At 40.2% G+C, this 19,187-nt stretch overlaps 1 protein-coding gene and 1 long non-coding RNA gene across 6 annotated transcripts in view; one reads left to right on the top strand and one right to left on the bottom strand.

Annotated features, from left to right (window-relative positions):
- The window catches only part of ccdc9 (coiled-coil domain containing 9), a 26,817-nt gene extending 15,858 nt beyond the window's left edge, over positions 1-10,959 (bottom strand). For 4 of the 5 annotated variants that reach the window (XM_038693490.1, XM_038693489.1, XM_038693486.1 and 1 more), the window contains exons 1-9: positions 10,838-10,959; positions 9,165-9,217; positions 8,889-8,993; positions 7,555-7,716; positions 5,174-5,617; positions 4,717-4,800; positions 3,840-4,004; positions 3,512-3,693; positions 3,016-3,077 (exon numbers count right to left, since the gene is read on the bottom strand). In XM_038693490.1, coding sequence (XP_038549418.1) covers positions 3,016-3,077; positions 3,512-3,693; positions 3,840-4,004; positions 4,717-4,800; positions 5,174-5,617; positions 7,555-7,716; positions 8,889-8,993; positions 9,165-9,167 — 1,207 coding nt within the window. In that variant the 5' untranslated portion in view covers positions 9,168-9,217; positions 10,838-10,959. The remainder of the gene's footprint in view (positions 1-3,015; positions 3,078-3,511; positions 3,694-3,839; positions 4,005-4,716; positions 4,801-5,173; positions 5,618-7,554; positions 7,717-8,888; positions 8,994-9,164; positions 9,218-10,837) is intronic. The other variant, XM_038693487.1, reaches the window with a different exon arrangement.
- Positions 10,303-19,186, top strand: LOC119883026. The gene is made up of 3 exons (XR_005440576.1): positions 10,303-10,751; positions 11,133-11,233; positions 18,660-19,186. It is a non-coding gene; the product is annotated as an uncharacterized LOC119883026 (long non-coding RNA).
- Position 19,187: the final 1 nt, after the last annotated feature.

The raw sequence follows: 19,187 nt of genomic DNA on the forward strand, positions 1-19,187 counted from the left end.
CCACACACACACACCCACCCACCCCGAGTGCAGGCCTTAATGTGCGGCAGGTGTAATGACATAATCTATAATATACTCTCCCTTTATACTTGGATTAAAGAAATGAAAGAAACCAGGACTGAACAGCAGTTAGAAATAATCTTCCGCTTTTGTTTGAACCTTCTCACAGTACAGACTGATGGAAGATTTGACTGATGACTGCGACTGGTGATTTGACTTTCCAGTGGATCTGTAGCCACAGAAGAGGCAAACATCACCCACAGGGCACTCAGGGAAGGCAACACAAACACTAAGAACTGTTTACAAACCCTGTTTGACATCCTGAGGTTGCTGTGTGTGCAGAAAGAAGCTTCTGAAGTGCTGCCAGCCTCAGGAAAAGATTAGCACATCCTTACAGATGCTCACCCAATTCCAAAGCAAAACCCCAAGAAGGGCTGGACTCTGAGGTCAACCCTCTACTTTCAGTCTGTACGGCCGCGGTACTAGCTAACTGATTTTAGTGACGCAAATGGCTAAAATCTAGGTCTATGGAGATTAATGCACAGAGCAAGGCACTTTTGTAAGAGCCTTTTAGACTAATACACAGACCTATTAGAAAACCATTAAAGAAAAACAACCAAAAAATGGCACTAACGTTAGACAGAAAGAAAACATGTAAATAAACGAGGACTTCCTGTGAAAACATAGTGTGTTTGGCCAAATGTTAAGCACTTGATATATGTTCTCTATGCATTTGACATTGGATGTGAAACCTTAAATGAAGCCATACACATGGTGAGCCAGAACTAGGACTGGGCGATATGGCCGAAACTTTTATCACAATAAAAAAATAAAAAAATAAAAAAGTTTCATTCTAGTCTATAAATGTCAAATCATCATTTCTTTCAAGTTTAAAGGCTGATTTTTGCTCCCGAGTGAAAATTGAAGAAACCAGATGGTTAATTGTGTGATTAAACTTTTCTTTATTGTCAGAACGTGACAAACACTTGACACCAAACTGTGGAGTCTGCGGTAAAACATGCAGAACTATCATGATAAAATCCTTCTTCAAAAAAATAGTTGAATAGATTAGTAAATCTTTTTAGTTCCCTTTAAAAACAAAAAATAAAGTGCTAATTTGTTTGTGATTCAAATTAATCAAACATTTGTTATATTGTTATAGACAAAAAAACTATATGGCAATAATTATCATTATTGATTTATTGCCCATCCCTAGACAGAACTACAATTAAATAATATTTTGACAGCATACTGCGTCAATGATAAGATAACTACAAGGGTTTTTGTTTTTTTAAAGAGTCAGGGGTGAGTTTGGTTTTGGGAGCAGCTGTTGATCCGTTTCACACAAACGGAAAAACACACAGACACACAGATCTCAGTCTCATGCCGTGGTCTAACCTGAGGCCCTGCCCCGAGGCTCTGTACAAGAGTTACGCCCCCGGGCTGCAGAGAGGACACAAACACATTACAGTACATTCACCACATACACAGATACAAATGTCCGTGAAATAAATCAAAGACATCATAACCATGAAAACATTATTCCTGCTTCTAACCCAAAACATTTCACAAGTGAGGCAAATGTATGCATGCACTGAGATGAATGGCGTAAAGGCTGCTAAGATCTGTCTGACCACTTCTTGTCTGATCAAGTCTTCCTACCTTTTAAAACGTTTATCGATCTTTGTTTATAGTCTACATAGCAGTTTTTATTTTACTCAAAGCTATCATAATTAATTCATTGCAATTATTTAACTATTTTCCTGCATTAAAGCCTTACTTTGACACTGTACCTGTCAAAACACAGTTCCAGTTTACATAACACTTACTTTAAATGTACACACATATAAAAATGAAAACAAAATATTTCTGCACCTGATCAAGTGGAAGTCAAAACTGTGATGCAATTATTTTATGATTATGATAAATTAGAAAAAAAGAAAACAAAGCCCAGTCTGGAGAACAGGTGTGCTATTTTTTAGGTCAGGACACCTTTTTATTCCACCTACACTGAGCTACTACAGAAAAAAAAACACCTTCTTAGTAATTCCCTCTAAATTCCTTTTTTATTTTTACCTTTAATAGTTTAACATCGAGTTGTGTCCCTGAATGTGCACAAGTACCAAATAACCAGCAGCAAGGAAGAGCAGCATTAAAGATGCACTCGACCAGATTTTGACCCGTTGTGCTGCTCTGCGTCTGATGTTGTTACATTTGTGCACAGCCACGTCCTGGGATCATCGCAGTCTCGCAGTAAATCATTTTATCATCCGGATGACTGACTAACTGAAAATGCATGAGCAAAATTAAGCCATAAAGCTCCCCTGCTGACACCGTCAGGAGACAACATCAGAAGGACTAAAATGTTACTGCTGTTAATGTCGGTTTTCATAACCAATTGTTATTTGTTTTTAATTAAAGCCAAATATACGCACACTAATATTTGCTTGTGTTCAGATTCAAATTAATAACTTAATTAATCCCCAACAGAGCAGTTTAAAACATATACATATCAGACACAAGCATAACATTTTTGGTGGAGTTTTGGCTCCAGGTCAGATAAGTCATGACTTTTAAGACATTCCTTTGGGTATTACTCGTCTACTTGTTTCTTTTACATTCCCGTCACTGAAAGACGTTAGCAGTCCATAAAAGGAAAACTGGGGTCCTTCTGAAGGCACCTCTCAGATCAGCGCAACCGCGGCTTAAGAGGTTGATCTGGACTCCAGGGAAATACAGCAAGCATTTACATAACGAACCTAATCAACTCATTTACATAACGGCCTTAATCAGCTAGAGGAGGGAGGCGTCGTCGTGTCCTGTGATGTGTGTTTGGTGTTTACGATGTGTGTATGTAATGACTTTATGTCTGAAGAGCAGTGACATGTGATGGGGGTGGATTGAAGGACTGCTGCTGTCCTCGACCTGCCAGCTGTTGTGTAACCACAGCAACAGCACACTAGTAGAGAGTGTGTGTGTGTGTGTGTGTGTGTGTGTGTGTGTTTTTGCACTTGCCTCTCCTGCTGCCCTGCTCGGGTGCGATGCCCTCTGCAGCTGCATATGGGTCCTCCTTGAACCTGTGAAAAAAGCCGCAGGGTTAGACACATACACATCGGATATCAGCGCTCCCAGTCTGAGCGCCTGTCAGTTGCAATAAAGATGACGACAAACACTTTCTATCACTAAACACTCGTATGCTGTATTTGCTTTGTTTAGGTTTAATTCTTGAGCTCATCGGTTTAGTGTCGGACCACAGCTTAGTTTTACATGCATTATTTAAACTGCATCCATTTGAATCTCCGCTAAACTTGACATGAGAACTGTTTCAGTGCTTGAACACAGTGGCACTGCTGATTGAAGTAAACAAATATGTTGATTAATTGGTAATAATAATAATCGTTAGTTGAAGCTGCCATAGAGCAAGTAAATCTCGAACTACTCTGGACTGCAATGCATTTCAAGCTCTTCCTCAGGCGGCATCACAGAAATCTAGTTTGAGGTCTCCTCTCACATGTTCTCATTCTTCTGTGCGTCCCACTCTCGTCTCCACTGGCCTGTGGCGTTACGATGGCGTGCCAGTCGCTCCTCGTCAATCTGCTCACGCTCCTTCTTCCAGCGCAGGTACTCTGCTCTCTCCCGGCCGGTCATTGACATGGTCATGTCTACAGACCCTTTCGGACCAGGCCTTCGACTCTACAGAGACAGGAAGGGTGAGGGAAATTAATAATGCTACAGTAGGAAGTAAAAACATTTAAAAAAGGTCAAAATCAAACACGGTTTGGTTGCTAATGTAGAACTAAACCTCCTGAATCTAGTTCTTAAACAATGACATGACTCACGGTCCACTCTTTCTCCAGTTCGGCTCCTGTCTTCACGTTGTCAAAGTCCAGTCCTCCCCAGTTTCGTACATGTCTCCTGCTGCCCTCCTTGCGGTCTATGTCTGGCGCCGGTCCTGAACGTCTCGGGTCGTCCAGGAAGTTACGGCTCGGCTTGTCTGCATCCGGCTAAAGAGAGGAATTCAAAATGTAACACTCTGTCACATTTGACAAGTCCTCTATGTTCATTAAGATGCTATGGTTAAAATGTTTAAGCCTAACTAAAGCCAAGTTAGTTCCCAAACCACAATTCATAAAGCTAATAATTTGTACACAGGGACAGATAAGACGTCACTACAAACTAGCACTTTTTAGGGGTGAGAAGGGGAAATATGATCTATTTTAGTAGTAAGAAAAAGTAATAAAGAACAATATTGTGATTGGTGGTTCGCTGTGCATGTGTGTCACTCACTAGCAACAAACTGTGTATTTCAAATCAGAGTAAATTGCATTACATCAGACAGACTTCTGTTGTTGATTGGTCATGCAAAATGAGAACTGTGTGAGTTTTCCTTATGTATCAAGCAGCAAAAAAGGTTGAGGTGCTTGAGTTAACTGGACTTGCTTGACATCACACATCCTGCTATGACGATGCTGAAACAATATATTGTGCAGCCCTAATTCTTATAGAGTACTAGATACACAAAAATGTGGTGTTTTTTGTTTTTGAAATCTGGAATCGCACAATTTATTCTTAAATTATGAGTAAAATCAGTTCATCCTTGAGTCCAAGTGGACGTTTGTGCTAAATTCAAAGAAATTCCCTCAAGGCGTTCGGAGATATCACATTCACGAGAATGAGACGGAGGGACAGTCAACCTTGAAAACAAAAACAGGATACCTGCTGTCCTCTCTCATATGCTGCTATTCTCTCCATTTCTTCATTCATCTTCTCAATGTTCTGCCGCCTCTTCTCCTCCCATTCCTGTCCAAACAACAACAACGACAACACGGTGGTATCGCAATTCAGTATTTGACAAATACAGGACATTAGCGCTGGCATTCAGACAGAAAACAGCCATTCACGTTACAAAGATATCCACCGGCAATCTGCGGCGGATAACCTTGCTTTGTTTTGCGGTAAAAGTTGAGCCAGGTTTAAGTTTTCTGCAGGGCTAATGTTGGTCTGAATGCAGCCAACACCCTCTCAGGTGCACTCATGAAGCAGGCTTTCATCGTAAAAAAATAAAATAAAAACCCGCACACAACAGGTATACCAGAAGATTTACATAAAACAATCTAATTCATATCAGTCAATAAAGTTCAGCAGCTTAGTTTAGTAATTCATCTGCACTCACCTTGGATTTCTTGTCCATGCCACCTGGTGTCCCCATTCCTTCTCCTCCGCCTCCTCCTCCTCCTCTTCCTCCCCTTCCACCTCCTCCATCTCCTCCATCTCCCGCCGCTCCCCCTCCCCCTCTTCCTCCCCTTCCTTCTCCTCCTCTTCCTCCTCCTCCTCTTCCTCTCCTTCCTCCTCTGCGTCCCTGTCCTCCTGACTCCCCAGGTTCTCCATCTCTGGGTGTTCTAGGTTCCCATTCTCTCCTCTCCTGGCGGCTTCCTCCTCCTCCTCCTCCTCTCTGACCTCCTCGACCCATTCGCCCCGACCCAGTCCTCCTGGGGGGGCTGTGGCCGTCGCTCTGCCCCCTGTGGCCGTCGCTCTGCCCTCCATGGCCTTCACTCTCCTCTGACGTCTTCCGACCGCGAGGCGCTCCAGTTTTCCATTCATTCACAACTCTCTTCTCCTGCAGGAAACACACTGTAATTACACTACAGACGACACTTTAAGTCAGTTAATGAAAGCAATATTAACCCTAACAATAAACATAATATTTGGCTGGTTCCAGCGTTTACTCCTCAGCGCTGATGCTTGCTTTGGATCTCATAACCAGAAATCATTGACTGAAGGTAATTTTCTATTGTACTATTTAGACTGCAATTTTATTGATTTTAGTATCTAGCACTTTTCCCACTGAGGTTTTGTGGATGTGCAGATGATTTCTTGATCACATTCTATTATCTTTGGCTGTTAATAAAGTGATTAAGGTTTATTGAGTTCTGAAAATACAGCAGCCAGTTGCCCAACTGGGAAATAAAACATTTCCTGTCCTGAATTAAACCCTTTTAATTTAAACAGCTTCAGTCTGAATCTGAAGAATTGACGCCATACAAAAAGTACAAAAGCCCTATCAGGGCTATGGATTATGAAAAACTACAAGATGAACTCAGAGACTGAGATGAGCAAGAGAGGGAGATGCAGCAGCAGTTAATCACTTTTTCAAGGAGCTATTTAAGCACAGGGATCAGTAGTCTGTTGTCAAGCTTTAGAAAAGGTTTAACGGACTAATGAACCAATTTTGACCTTTTGACCCAGAATCAATATCCAGTCAGACAAGTACAAATGTGGAGCAGATGCAGAGCTTGTTTGTGTTATTTAATTTGTTGTCTAAAGAGTCTGCCACCAGAATCTACTGTTACAACATTATGTTGCTATAACAGGTGCAATCATCTCAGCTCTGTTTTCAGACCACTACCAGAAACGTTTGCCAAATCAAATCTTTTCATGGGAGAAGCAAAAGGTACGCGGTCGGTTAACCAACACAGAAACACACACACACGATTCCTAACAAGCGTCAATGCATTTACGCTCTTATTTCTTCACTGCAGCTCAGAACAACATGAGGCGAATTTGTGATAACTGGAAATACAAACTAAACTCTGTGGTATTATTAGAAACAGTCAACACATTGTTTATTCGCTCCCATGATTATAAATGCAACATATCAGTCAGACAGCCCTCATCAGGCATTAACTTTTAATAGTAGTTTATCAGACAAATAAGTAAAGTACTATCCTGAAGACATATATAATAATTCACAATTATTTATAGCCACACTTTTAATATTTGGAGTATAGTGTTTGTACCCTCTTATTCTAATTATGTCATTAAATTTATTATATTTCACCTTGTTAATTATTACTTGTTCTTGGCGCTTTTACCGGACGGTGTCACCGCTTCATCTCATTTCACATAAAGTGCTTAAGTCATGGCTCTGAAGACGTCGCTTGTAATTAAACAACTCCGCCTCTTTCACATGAACGTGCTCGTAGCTTTATCTGTACACTCAGGGGTCACAGAGACAGCTGTTAATGGTTATCTGAGATCATCAATGCAGCAGGTAAAGCTGAACGTGTTTTTTTAATAAAGGCTCCAACTGTTTTTTTCTCAACTCAAACTATCAAATCTTTGAAACAAAAGTTTAAAAAAAAAACAACAGCGACTTATTGTACTCGTAGGATTTACATTTGTTAATAAAAATATACTTCTGCTATTCCAAATGCACCTGCCAACCTACACATGTAACACAAGAGTGGGCACAAGAGACGTGGGCAGAGGACTGATGCAGTGCATTATGGGTAGAATAACAGGCGTGTGGTTGGTAAACTGAGCACAGTAATGAGAATCTGTCAGAGTTAATAAGGTCCGTCCTCCGTCTGCAGGATCGTCATAAACCAGATAAAAGACATCACCCAACTAAAACAACACCAGAAGATGGACAGACGTGTCAGTTTACATTTTCACTGCGTCATATTTTAGTTTTAAGGGATCAATGTGTGCATGTGTGATTGTGGTGGAGGGTGGCATGAATAAAAAAAATAAAAATACTAAAAAGGGACCCACATCATGTCTTACCCCCGTCTGTTTGGAAATTTCTACCGTGACAGTTAAGTTTTCTTTCTCAGTCTTCCTTCTGTCCGTCTCCGGCTCATGGGGGCGGGGCTTGCGAGGGGTCGTCACAGCAATGCCCTCCTGCTCCGCCTTCTTCTTGTCTTCCTCTATTTCCTGATCGAGTGACAGAATGAGCGAGATGAGACTAAAGCGGTGCCCCATACACAAACTTGTGGACTAATTATAAGCAGGTTCTGAGCGTGTTGTATGTTTACACTGGAAAGTGACTAAGTATTCTCGTAACAGTGTGATTTTGAGGATTTCTGGGGTGTTAAACACTGATACGCCCGCTGTGACTGAAAGATAGTGGAAACACTTGATTTAAAAAAAGACATTGGTGAGAAACTGTATTTACTGTGGATCGGTCACCACAACGCAAAAATTATTGTACACTTGTCCCCCAAAACTATTATATAGAGAGCCTAAGCCCCTCCCCTTCCGGTGGACCACCATGGGACCTTATTTCAGGACAAAATATCCACGGTAGTCAATCCCATTTGAATTGTGCCATGAATTACACACGTCAATTTAAAAGATAATTTAAGTCAAGAAAATCGCAGTTTGTTGTAAAACAGGTGAATTAAGACTGTGAAAATATATAATTTTAAAAAAAGACTACAAACCCAAAAGTCACGTATGTGAAATCATAACTGTCTCTCTGAACTGAAGCTAACGTTACTGAAGCTGAGCTTCCCGGTGTAGATAAAAAGGACCAGGGGTCGTTGGATTCAACACATCAGGTGAGAGACATCTGTGCGTGGAACATAGCGAAGTTACCTAACTAGTAGCGACCATGTAGTTATTTTAGCATCAGTTTGATCTGTTTATTGCGACTAAATCACAGCAAAATGTTTGTTTTGGGTTCATACAGATGTAGTAATGGCTGGTTGTGTTTATTCTCATTGACCCGTTGCGTGTGAACACTCGTACGAGTAGTCCAGCGGTCAAAGTCACGCGATGAAAGCGATGCAAATTTTTATTAAATTAGGCTCTCTATAGGAATGAAAAAAAGTGGAAGAATAAGACCTCGATTGACGTTTAATCCATCCATTTTGTCATAAAGCCTTCAATTAAGTGCATTTATTTTTAGACATTTTTACACTTCGGTACCACCGTATGATCTGGTATTCATTCAATTCATGGACACGAGCATTAGGGCTTGTAGATTGCAGATCTACATAAAAAAAAAAAGTAATGCCCTCAGTGGTAACACTTATCTTTTAGTATCATTAACACGATGGGTGGATACAAAGACACATTCTGAATGTACTCCAAGTACTCCGTACCTGGTACCTCTTGACCAGAGCTTCATTTTTCTTCCTCAAAGCTTCGATTCGTCTGTCCAACTCCGCATCCTTCTCCTCCTTGGTCTTGAGGTCCACCGCTGAAGACTGGCACAAAGAGGAGGAGCGTTAGGAGAGCAGTAAATAGTAGAGGACCAACTGAAGTACTATAGATTATACTGTTGTCCCTTGTTGTCCCATTGCCACTTGGTAAACACAAGTGAGTTTTGCCTTTCAATATTGTACCCACACTCATTTGTGTTGCTCCATCTTACTCACCATAGCTGCCTCTGACTTGAGTTCATACACCGGTGGCTGACTGCTTGTTCCTCCTGTGATAAGGAAGATGAACAGGATGAAGATGATGCTGCAATCCAAAAACCACTCAAGAATGTGTGCCCATTAGCCATTTTATAAAAAAACGAGTATTTTATTGTTTCTTCACATGAATGTTTGATCTTCACTGTGCTGTGATGTTTTCTCCTCCCATCTGCTGCAGAGGGAATGTTTAAGGTGTGTACCTACAAGCATGATTTAGTGCCATTAGAACTAGTTTGGAGCCAACCATGGTCCAATATGCAACTTACACATGTGTGGTCTCCATTAGTTAAACTTTTAGTAAGCAGAAAATCTGAATATGAAAAGAAGTTTCGAGCAACACACCATAAAGCTTGTGCAATCCTGTTTTTACCATCTTAGAAATATATCACAAATACAATCAATTATAACTTTTAGAAAGGACACCGAGACCATTTTTCATGCCTTTTTCTCAGTATGCCTGGATTACGGCAACAGCTTTGACCAGAACAAAGAAAGAAGATCACATCATCTCGGTTTTAGCTTCATTACACGGACTCCCGGTATGCTTCAGTGTGTAGACTTTAGTCCCATACGCATCCCGTCTGTTGTCTGTCCCAAGGTCTTGACTGAAGACTAAAGGGGACAGAGCGTTTGCAGTCAGGGCCACAAGGCTCTGGAACAGCCCGCCCGAGGAAATCAGGTCAGCTGAGTCAGTGAACTCTTTTAAGTCCCTTCTTAAAACATACTTTTATAGGAGAGCCTTTCCTGATTGTAGCTGATTTTATTTATTTTTCTTTTAACTGTATTTTAGTTTCTTCCTGCTTTTACCGTGTATCTGGTTATCTGGTTTATGCGTTTTAGTATCTTTGCTCTCGTGAAAGCACTTTGTAACATGGTTTTGTGTGCTATAAATAAAGATTATTATGAAAAGACAAAGGCTGTTTCAATTAAAGAGGAAGTAAATTTAGTGTTTACATTTAACTGACCCTTTTTATCTAAAGTGACTTACATTTGCTATTTATGTTAGAGGTCACACGCCTCTAGAGCAACTAGGGGTGAGAGACACACTGGTGGATGTGTCACAGTGAGGAATTGAACCCAGGTCTCTCACAACAAACACATGCGTCTTATCCACTGCTCCATCTCCACCCCAGTGCTGAGAATGTAACTGATTTTTTGCAGACAAATTGGAAGCAGTCCTTTTTTATGTCTGATCCACTGGGTTCCCCCTCTCCACTGTGTGACAGATCAAGGTATTCACAGGTGAAATAACAGCCAGGTGCGCACCTGGCTGCGTATATATGTGGAACACAATAACCCAGCTGATTAAATCCTAAAAGCTTCTGTAAGCGTATTAGAGCTGCGGTCGGGATGCAAATTTAAGTTACCTGAGCCACGATGATGCCCAATACACAGACTGACCCGGCTGTTCGCCACATTAAACCCTTGCTGTTACTCTTACAAACAGGTACAGAGATCTATTTATTTCACTCTGGTCTGCTGGGAAGTAATGTTAGCAGTCTGAGCCATGTCCTTTCTGATACAAGGCGCCGAACCCCACACGAGGTAAACACGCCACCCACACGGACAGCACACAAAAAAACAGTTATTAAACATTCACATGCGTTTAAGTCACACTTTGTTAGTATTACCTGTATCGTGGAGGATTTGTAACGAGGGTACAGAGCAATGTTTGGAATCGTTGCTCTTTGCCAATTCCTGCACCTCAATGAGTCCTCGTTATTCGGCTTCCTGTTAGCAGCGGCTTACATCCTGCCAAATAATGAACCCCCATGAACCGGGTAAAACTAGTTCTCGCAATCTTTTTGTTTTGTTTTATTTTGTTACTTCGAGTTGTCGTGTAATGACTGTTTTACAGATATGGTAGGGAAAAAAATAATAACGTAGGACATAATCGATATCAATAATTATTACGTTGTTTTACAGGAAAGATGCTGTCCACGAGAGGGCGCCACCGGCCAGAGAACGAGCTTGACCTGAAACTCGAGCGGTGATCAGGCCAGATCCTGCCGCCCAATCTCTTAAAGGTAAACACACGGTAGAGTTTCCATTTACTGCTACATTGTACACTCACCTAAAGGATTATTAGGACCTGTTCAATTTCTCATTAATGCAATTATTTAATCAACCAATCACATGGCAGTTGCTTCAATGCATTTAGGGCTGTGGTCCTGGTCAAGACAATCTCCTGAACTCCAAACTGAATGTCAGAATGGGAAAGAAAGGTGATTTAAGCAATTTTGAGAGTGGCATGGTTGTTGGTGCCAGACGGGCCGGTCTGAGAATTTCACAATCTGCTCAGTTACTGGGATTTTCACGCACAACCATTTCTAGGGTTTACAAAGAATGGTGTGAAAAGGGAAAAACATCCAGTATGCGGCAGTCCTGTGGGCAAAAATGCTTTGTTGATGCTAGAGGTCAGAGGAGAATGGGCCGACCGATTCAAGCTGATAGAAGAGCAACTTTGACTGAAATAACCACGCGTTACAACCGAGGTATGCAGCAAAGCATTTGTGAAGCCTCAACACGCACAACCTTGAGGCGGATGGGCTACAACAGCAGAAGACCCCACCGGGTACCACTCATCTCCACTACAAATAGGAAAAAGAGGCTACAATCTGCAAGAGCTCACCAAAATTGGACAGTTGAAGACTGGAAAAATGTTGCCTGGTCTGATGAGTCTCGATTTCTGTTGAGACATTCAGATGGTAGAGTCAGAATTTGGCGTAAACAGAATGAGAACATGGATCCATCATGCCTTGTTACCACTGTGCAGGCTGCTGGTGGTGGTGTAATGGTGTGGGGGATGTTTTCTTGGCACACTTTAGGCCCCTTAGTGCCAATTGGGCATCGTTTATATGCCACGGCCTACCTGAGCATTGTTTCTGACCATGTCCATCCCTTTATGGCCACCATGTACCCATCCTCTGATGGCTTCTTCCAGCAGGATAATGCACCATGTCACAAAGCTCCAATCATTTCAAATTGGTTTCTTGAACATGACAATGAGTTCACTGTACTAAAATGGCCCCCACAGTCACCAGATCTCAACCCAATAGAGCATCTTTGGGATGTGGTGGAACGGGAGCTTCGTGCCCTGGATGTGCATCCCACAAATCTCCATCAACTGCAAGATGCTATCCATCAATATGGGCCAACATTTCTAAAGAATGCTTTCAGCACCTTGTTGAATCAATGCCACGTAGAATTAGGGCAGTTCTGAAGGCAACAGGGGGACAAACACAGTATTAGTATGGTGTTCCTAATAATCCTTTAGGTGAGTGTTTCTCACCTAAACAACATTTCTTTTTTACTGCACTACATTTATTTGATAACTTTAGTAGGTAGTTGCTTTCTAGATTCAGATTAATGCTACAAAATATAAACAACATATATATTATGATAATATTATTATATCAATAAAGTTACACCACATGATTTTATGTTAAGTTATATAACATAGTGTCACAGGATAAGATCGAAGACAATATGACATTTTTATATGACCAGAGAGAGAGAGTCAGAATCAGAATCCAAAATACTTTATTGATCCCCAGGGAGAAATTCACAGTTACTAACCCAGCAGTATATATATCACAATTACAAGCTGCATGCAAGATTACGGTTTTTCTCATTTGTCCATTCAGAAGTTACATTTTCAAAACTGTACACACACAGGCCTAAACTAAAAGTCTGTGACCAAAATAACCCGTTTGCAAAATGCTCTAACACTCTCAAAACATTAAAAACATGCAACAAAGCCAAATATTTCCATCAACCAACACAACCTGTGGTCAAATTAATATATCCTTTCAATCAGTTATTACACAACGGACAACAAAATACAAATATGAACTAGTTCAACTTTAATTTGTGCTATATGCCTGTGCCATTTGTTGCTACTTTAATTATAGCATGTGCCAAAAAAGAAAAGCAAACATATCAAACTATGAATTACATTATTTTCTCCAAAGATGATTTTATTAGACATAATAAACTCTGCTGCACTCTGCACCTGCCATTCTTTGACCCTTTTTTAGACGCCCTGTTGAAATTTTGTAAATGAATAAATAGAGACATTTGCTAAGAAAGTTTTCTTCATTCATTTTATTCTTGTGTGCAGGTCTTTCCATGGCAATGAACTGTTGACATTAAGGCCTACATTAAGGACCTAGACTAGACAAATTCAGACATTTATTAGCTTTCGTACTACAGTCTATCTTCACCAAAGAACCAATAAAGAATTTCACCAAAACTCAGAAATACTTTTTAAAGTACTGCATCAGATTTTTCCATTCTTTTGACTGGACTGCACGACCAGGACCAGCACTATAAACCTGAAAAGTATGTGACTAAACTCTAAAGAGTAAATGCTAAAAGCATGTAAAAATTGACATCTTTTATAGATGAATAAAGACTGATTGCTGATTAAAGAGTTGCGCAAAGGACTTTCACACAGGTGCACTGGGGATTTATCATTATGCAAGGAATTTCTATCAGATGTGAATAGATGTTTTCCTGTTGTTCAACGCAGTTAATCCAATAGAGTTTGGGTTCTTTCTATGCGAGGTGTGTTAACTTCTTTTGAAAAAGAGAAGATTTCTGCTGTGCTAAGAAAGTGATGATGAAGATCAAGTGGATCCCAGTTTGTCATAGTAAGTGACGTACACATTACAGTAATTGTAAGGGACCTTGCACAATAAATAGCCCCTTTTTAAAGAGGTAGTATTATGCTGTTTGGCTTTTTCCCAGCAGGGGCTGCAGTTATATATCTTTTTTGTGCATGTAATAGGTTTGCAAAGTGAAAAAGCCCGAAGTTCAGCCCAAAGGGAGTTCCCATCTTCCACAGAAAACTCTGCTCTGAACTGCCTGAAAACAGCTCGTTTGTAGTCCAGCCGCTTCCCTTTCATCCCCGTGACAACACAGGGCTGAAAGCAAAATGCGCCTCATATAACTCTCACTAAACTTTATGGATGAAAAATACTTTCGTTACAGATTAATAACTCGCTACTCTGGAACTCTTGCTCCAGTCAATGTTGCCAAGCTGGTCGGCAACATGTAGCTCACTTGTAGCTTACAGCTGAATCAAAGCTGTTTATGGGCTTCTCGCTGACCCGCCCGTCTCTGCTTCTGATTGGCTAGTAGTCCTTAACTAGGAACTGCGCATGTGCAACTCCCAACAAAGATCATTTAGAGACAAGATGTATCACTCCACAGCCTTTAGCATGACTAAGCATATTTCAAAAACCTCTCCCCTTTCAGTAGGATGACGCACCTGAACGGGTGAGTTAGTCTGAACAGAAAAACACACAGGTGAGATAAGGCTGATTGTCCTATTCGGCAGCAACAGACACAACAGAGACAGATAATTATGATAATAATGTGATCAGCTTGGCCTTCCAGTCTACGGATTTTGAGTAAAGATGATGAGATGTGGGAGGTAAAATATTTATTACAACTGAAGTGAACAGAACAGTCGCATTTAAAGCAACTACAGTATTTCTGTCTCTACAGCTTTAAAACATTACCTCCTTTTCCCTTTCACCATCTCACACACACACACTGTAATGCACACACACAGATGACAGACTATCCTGTGGCCCAGTTTCAGTGGTCACAGTCAAAACAAACAGCTACTCTGTTGTTAGGCAGGACACTCAGTAATGACCACGCAGGATTTGTTAATCACTTGATAAGATCGTGCAACCTGAGCCGAGTGTCTGTGCCGTTGTGTCACCAGCAGACGTGCAGAAGGGACCTGCTGCCAAGGTAAAGGTGGAGACAGGTGGAGGGACACAACAGGCAGCAGCATCAGTTACACTGATAAGGCTGATCTCATGTCACATACAGAACAAGGGTTCCCCATTAATCATAATTATAATCACCATGGAAATTCAACGCAACACAACTTCTCATAACTTCACATAACCAAATGAGACTTAACATGACAAAATAATGGCATCTAAGTCAGCATGTCAGCAACAAGATGGCAATGTGTGACATCATACGAGAAAGTGAAAGTATGTTAATCAAATACATCAGATCTGTAATCCACAACTCAGGTGACTCTCTGTACATCTATCTAAAGACAGTAGGTACCTCTTCTATTAGAGCTGCAATGATTAGTCGATTAGTTGTCAACTATTAAATGAATCACCAACTGTTTTGATAATCGAATAATCGGTTTGAGTATTTTTTTATGAAAAAAAACTCACATTTCTCTGATTACATTTTCACATTTTCTTAAATGTGAATATTTTCTGGTTTCTTTCCTCCCATATGACAGTAAACTGAATTTCATTTAAGTGACGTCATCTTGAGCTTTGGGAAACACTGAGGGACATTTTCTGACATTTTATAGACCAAACAACTAATCAATTAATCGAAAAATAATCGACAGATAAGTGGACACTGAAAATAATCGTTAGTTGCAGCCCTGTCTTCCATCAGCAGTATCTATACAGGTGTGGCCAGGCGAGCCATGTCAGCAACAAGTGTACGTACGGAGCAGAGCGCCGCTGCGAAATTGGAGCCCACAACGTGACGTGAAGTAGATGTGACATGACCTAAACACGTGATAGCCTATAAGTCATATTATATAATACAAATTAGTTTATATTTTGTTATGTTACATCAGTTCTAAGGGAGTCATGTTATTTTATCATCACACATCATGTTATGTTACTACGGGCTATGTGACCTCACATGACACTGCATAAAGTATTGCATGATATAGCATAATGCAATGCAATGTCATGTGAGGTCTAATGTCCCCAGGTTACACCACATGATGCCGTTATGTTAAGTTATATAACATATTGACAGATGATAAGATGTGAGACAACATGACACAACATTTTATATGATCAGAATCAGAATGAGAAACACTTTAAGAAAGAGAAATAATTGTGTTACAGTTGCTTACACACGAGGAGCAACTGTGGCCCACGCACACAGATATGTAGATGTCGGATGGGTTGATTCACAAAAGCAGCACATATGCAGAATGAAAAAGCACAGCTATTGCAGTTGTTAACATGCAGAGGTCTAAACTGAAGTCACACCATCAAAACTCTTCACACAGTCACAGATAGTCAACAGAAGTGTATGTGGACTAACCTGTGAATCCTGTTTCATTGCTTTCACACAAAATGCAAGCGTGACCAATATATAAGTATATCTGCAAGTGTGGGAACTGCAATCTGAGAGTGAAGCAGGAAATGTGCTTGCGATTTAGCAGACTTGGTTCAGGGGGTTGGTACATGAATTACAAGTTTGGGTCATTGTGTCTCAAGTACTAGTGTTACTGTGTAAACAACTGAGAAAATCTGAATCGCAGCACTGAAATTTTAGGATTTAATTATTATACGCAATGATGTAGAAAAAATAAAGGATATCGAAGCAAATAATATTCAATCATTCTTGTTACATATACTTTAGTAGTCCATAAACTGAGTTATTCTATAATAAAATACTGATTTATATGAAAAATCATTCGCACTTAAATATAAAAGTTCATCATTTATGAAAGATCTCTTTTGAGACATGAAGAGTTTTGAGTTTTGGAAGTGAGATTGACTGTTTAGTCAAGATTAACGTTGGTAATGCAGACTGTTCGAAGAGTTTTGAATAAGTGGCTTGACGGATGAAAAAAACTGTAATATGTGTAGCTCATTCCTGTATATATATGTTATAATTTCTGTTCTTATCAACACCGGTATATAAATTATGCAAACACGCTCACACATTTCTGATAGGGCACATTTCAGAGCAGTGTCTCAGTTGACAAATAATCACATCAGCTTGTTAAAAAAAAAACTGTTTACTAAAGCATTCCTGTTGTTGGGCTCCTGATTTATTAATTGTGATTCATTATGTCACCCTGTGATACGGGTCAGCAGCGATCCACGTACGTTGGATTAATTATCCTAGACGTGCTGGTTTGAAATGGAAGCCCAGTGCAGAGTTGTAGATCCCCTTTCAGCTGGAGCCTGGGTGCAGAGGGGAACTCAGCGATGAGCTCATTGTTGTGAAAGCCAAACAGCAGCCTCCCTGGGGATAACATGAGAACTCATGAGGCTCTGATCACGGAGAGAGGAAAGTGACGACGGTTTCTCTTGTTGATATAAACAACCAGCACTCGGGGGTTTACACAGCAATGGCAGTGACTGCATGGAGCGAGTGAGTGGAGTGAGTGGAGTTTACAGCTTAATCATCCACTTATTTTGGGAGGAAGTCACTAACGTTCCTCTAAGAAATCTTGGAAATACCAGACTGGCTTGGACAAACTCTTTATTCTGCATGTGTAGCTTTATGAAGAATGAGCACAAAGGACACGGGAAAATTATTGCAGGAATGCAGTAATTATTCCAAACACTCATGCTGTTTGAAAGTACCTTTAGCTCACTTAAACAATCAATCACACCTCACCATCACAAGGCAAACACACAGGACTAACATTTGACAGCAGCTAAATCTGAGTTATTTCGGTTTGATAAATAAAAATAAAAGCTATAAACATATATTTTATACAGTCTACAGTATACAGGTATGCATGCTATATACACCTTTAACTTAGATATGATCTTATCAACAAGAATGGCGAGTTTGCTACGTTACACAAGCTCTTAGCTTTTTTAAAAAACTCTTTTAATAAACAAAGATGCCAAGAAAGGAAATATTCTTACACCTTTTTTCCTTATCAAACAGAAAAATACAAGCATACACCTTCTAAATTCAAGTTTCTCTCTTTCATCTTTCATTGCCTTGTTAACTCATCGTAAAATGCATTTCATTCAAACTCAACACCGCTCTTTGTTAGTCTTTCCACAATCACCAACTCTGGTCTCCTCATCAAATGAAGACAACTTTGGCCTTTTTGCACAGGACATCCTCGTTGTCCAAGATGTTGTTAAACTATCATGTATTGAAGAGAAGATGGCCTAACACTGAGCTCCAATGATTTTATCCTGATGTTTCAACCACACTTGGTATTTTTCAAGACAGGTTCGATACAAGTGTCAGATACAAACACAACGTAAAGTTACTTTATGCTTCCATTTATTGAAATTTGCCCACACTCAGACCAGAAAACGTTTCTGATGCGGGTAATAAATAGGTATTAATCCGAGTGATCACAAACTATAAACAGTTTGTAGACTGGTAGTGTGTTGATGTACTAAAAATAAACAAGCTAAAATAACGTTTCAAGGTAGCAGCAAAACAGAGCGGAGCAAAACTGGAAATGTAATGTGACCATACATATTTTTTATCTATTTCTAATGATTTCTATTTCTCTACAGATGCCCTAATTTATGTGTTTTGTAAACCCGTGTATATTCTCTTTTTTTGCTATTAATTAAATTAACCTTTTTGTTGTTTGTACTAAATTATATATACAATAATTATATACATATATATATATATAATTATACATATTATAATGCCACACAGCTGGTCAAGAAGGCTTAACAGTGGGCTGTACTTCCTGAGGAGACTGAGGAAGTTCGGTGTGTCACCTCTGGAACTTCTACAGGTGCACTGTTGAGTGCATTCTGACCAGCTGCATCACCGTGTGGTGTCGCAGCACTACTGCAATGGACTGCAAACACCTGCAGAGAGTGGTGAAGACAGCTGAAAAGATCACCAGGACTCCACCAGCCTCCCTGCAGAGCATCTACCATCCAAAGAATACCAAAGAATCCACAGAAGAGCTGCCTCCATTATCAAGGATCCTACCCACCCCCAACATGAACTGTTCACCTCCTCGGGTCGGAGGTATAGAAGTGTGAAATGTAGGACGACATGACTGAAGAACTCAGACTCCTAAACAGTTAATAGGCATGTGGACTCCATGCCCATCTTTACACTGTATCATGACATGTTAATTGCACTATTATTGCACATCTGCACATTGCTACATGTACAATTTCCATTTGCTTTTATATCTCTATTTATCATATTTATCATTGTATTTGTATT

This window comes from Micropterus salmoides, unplaced genomic scaffold, assembly GCF_014851395.1.
Source record: "Micropterus salmoides isolate LMB-PRFRI ecotype aquatic unplaced genomic scaffold, ASM1485139v1 Ms_hic_scaffold_3, whole genome shotgun sequence".
In the NCBI taxonomy this organism is placed as follows: domain Eukaryota; kingdom Metazoa; phylum Chordata; class Actinopteri; order Centrarchiformes; family Centrarchidae; genus Micropterus; species Micropterus salmoides.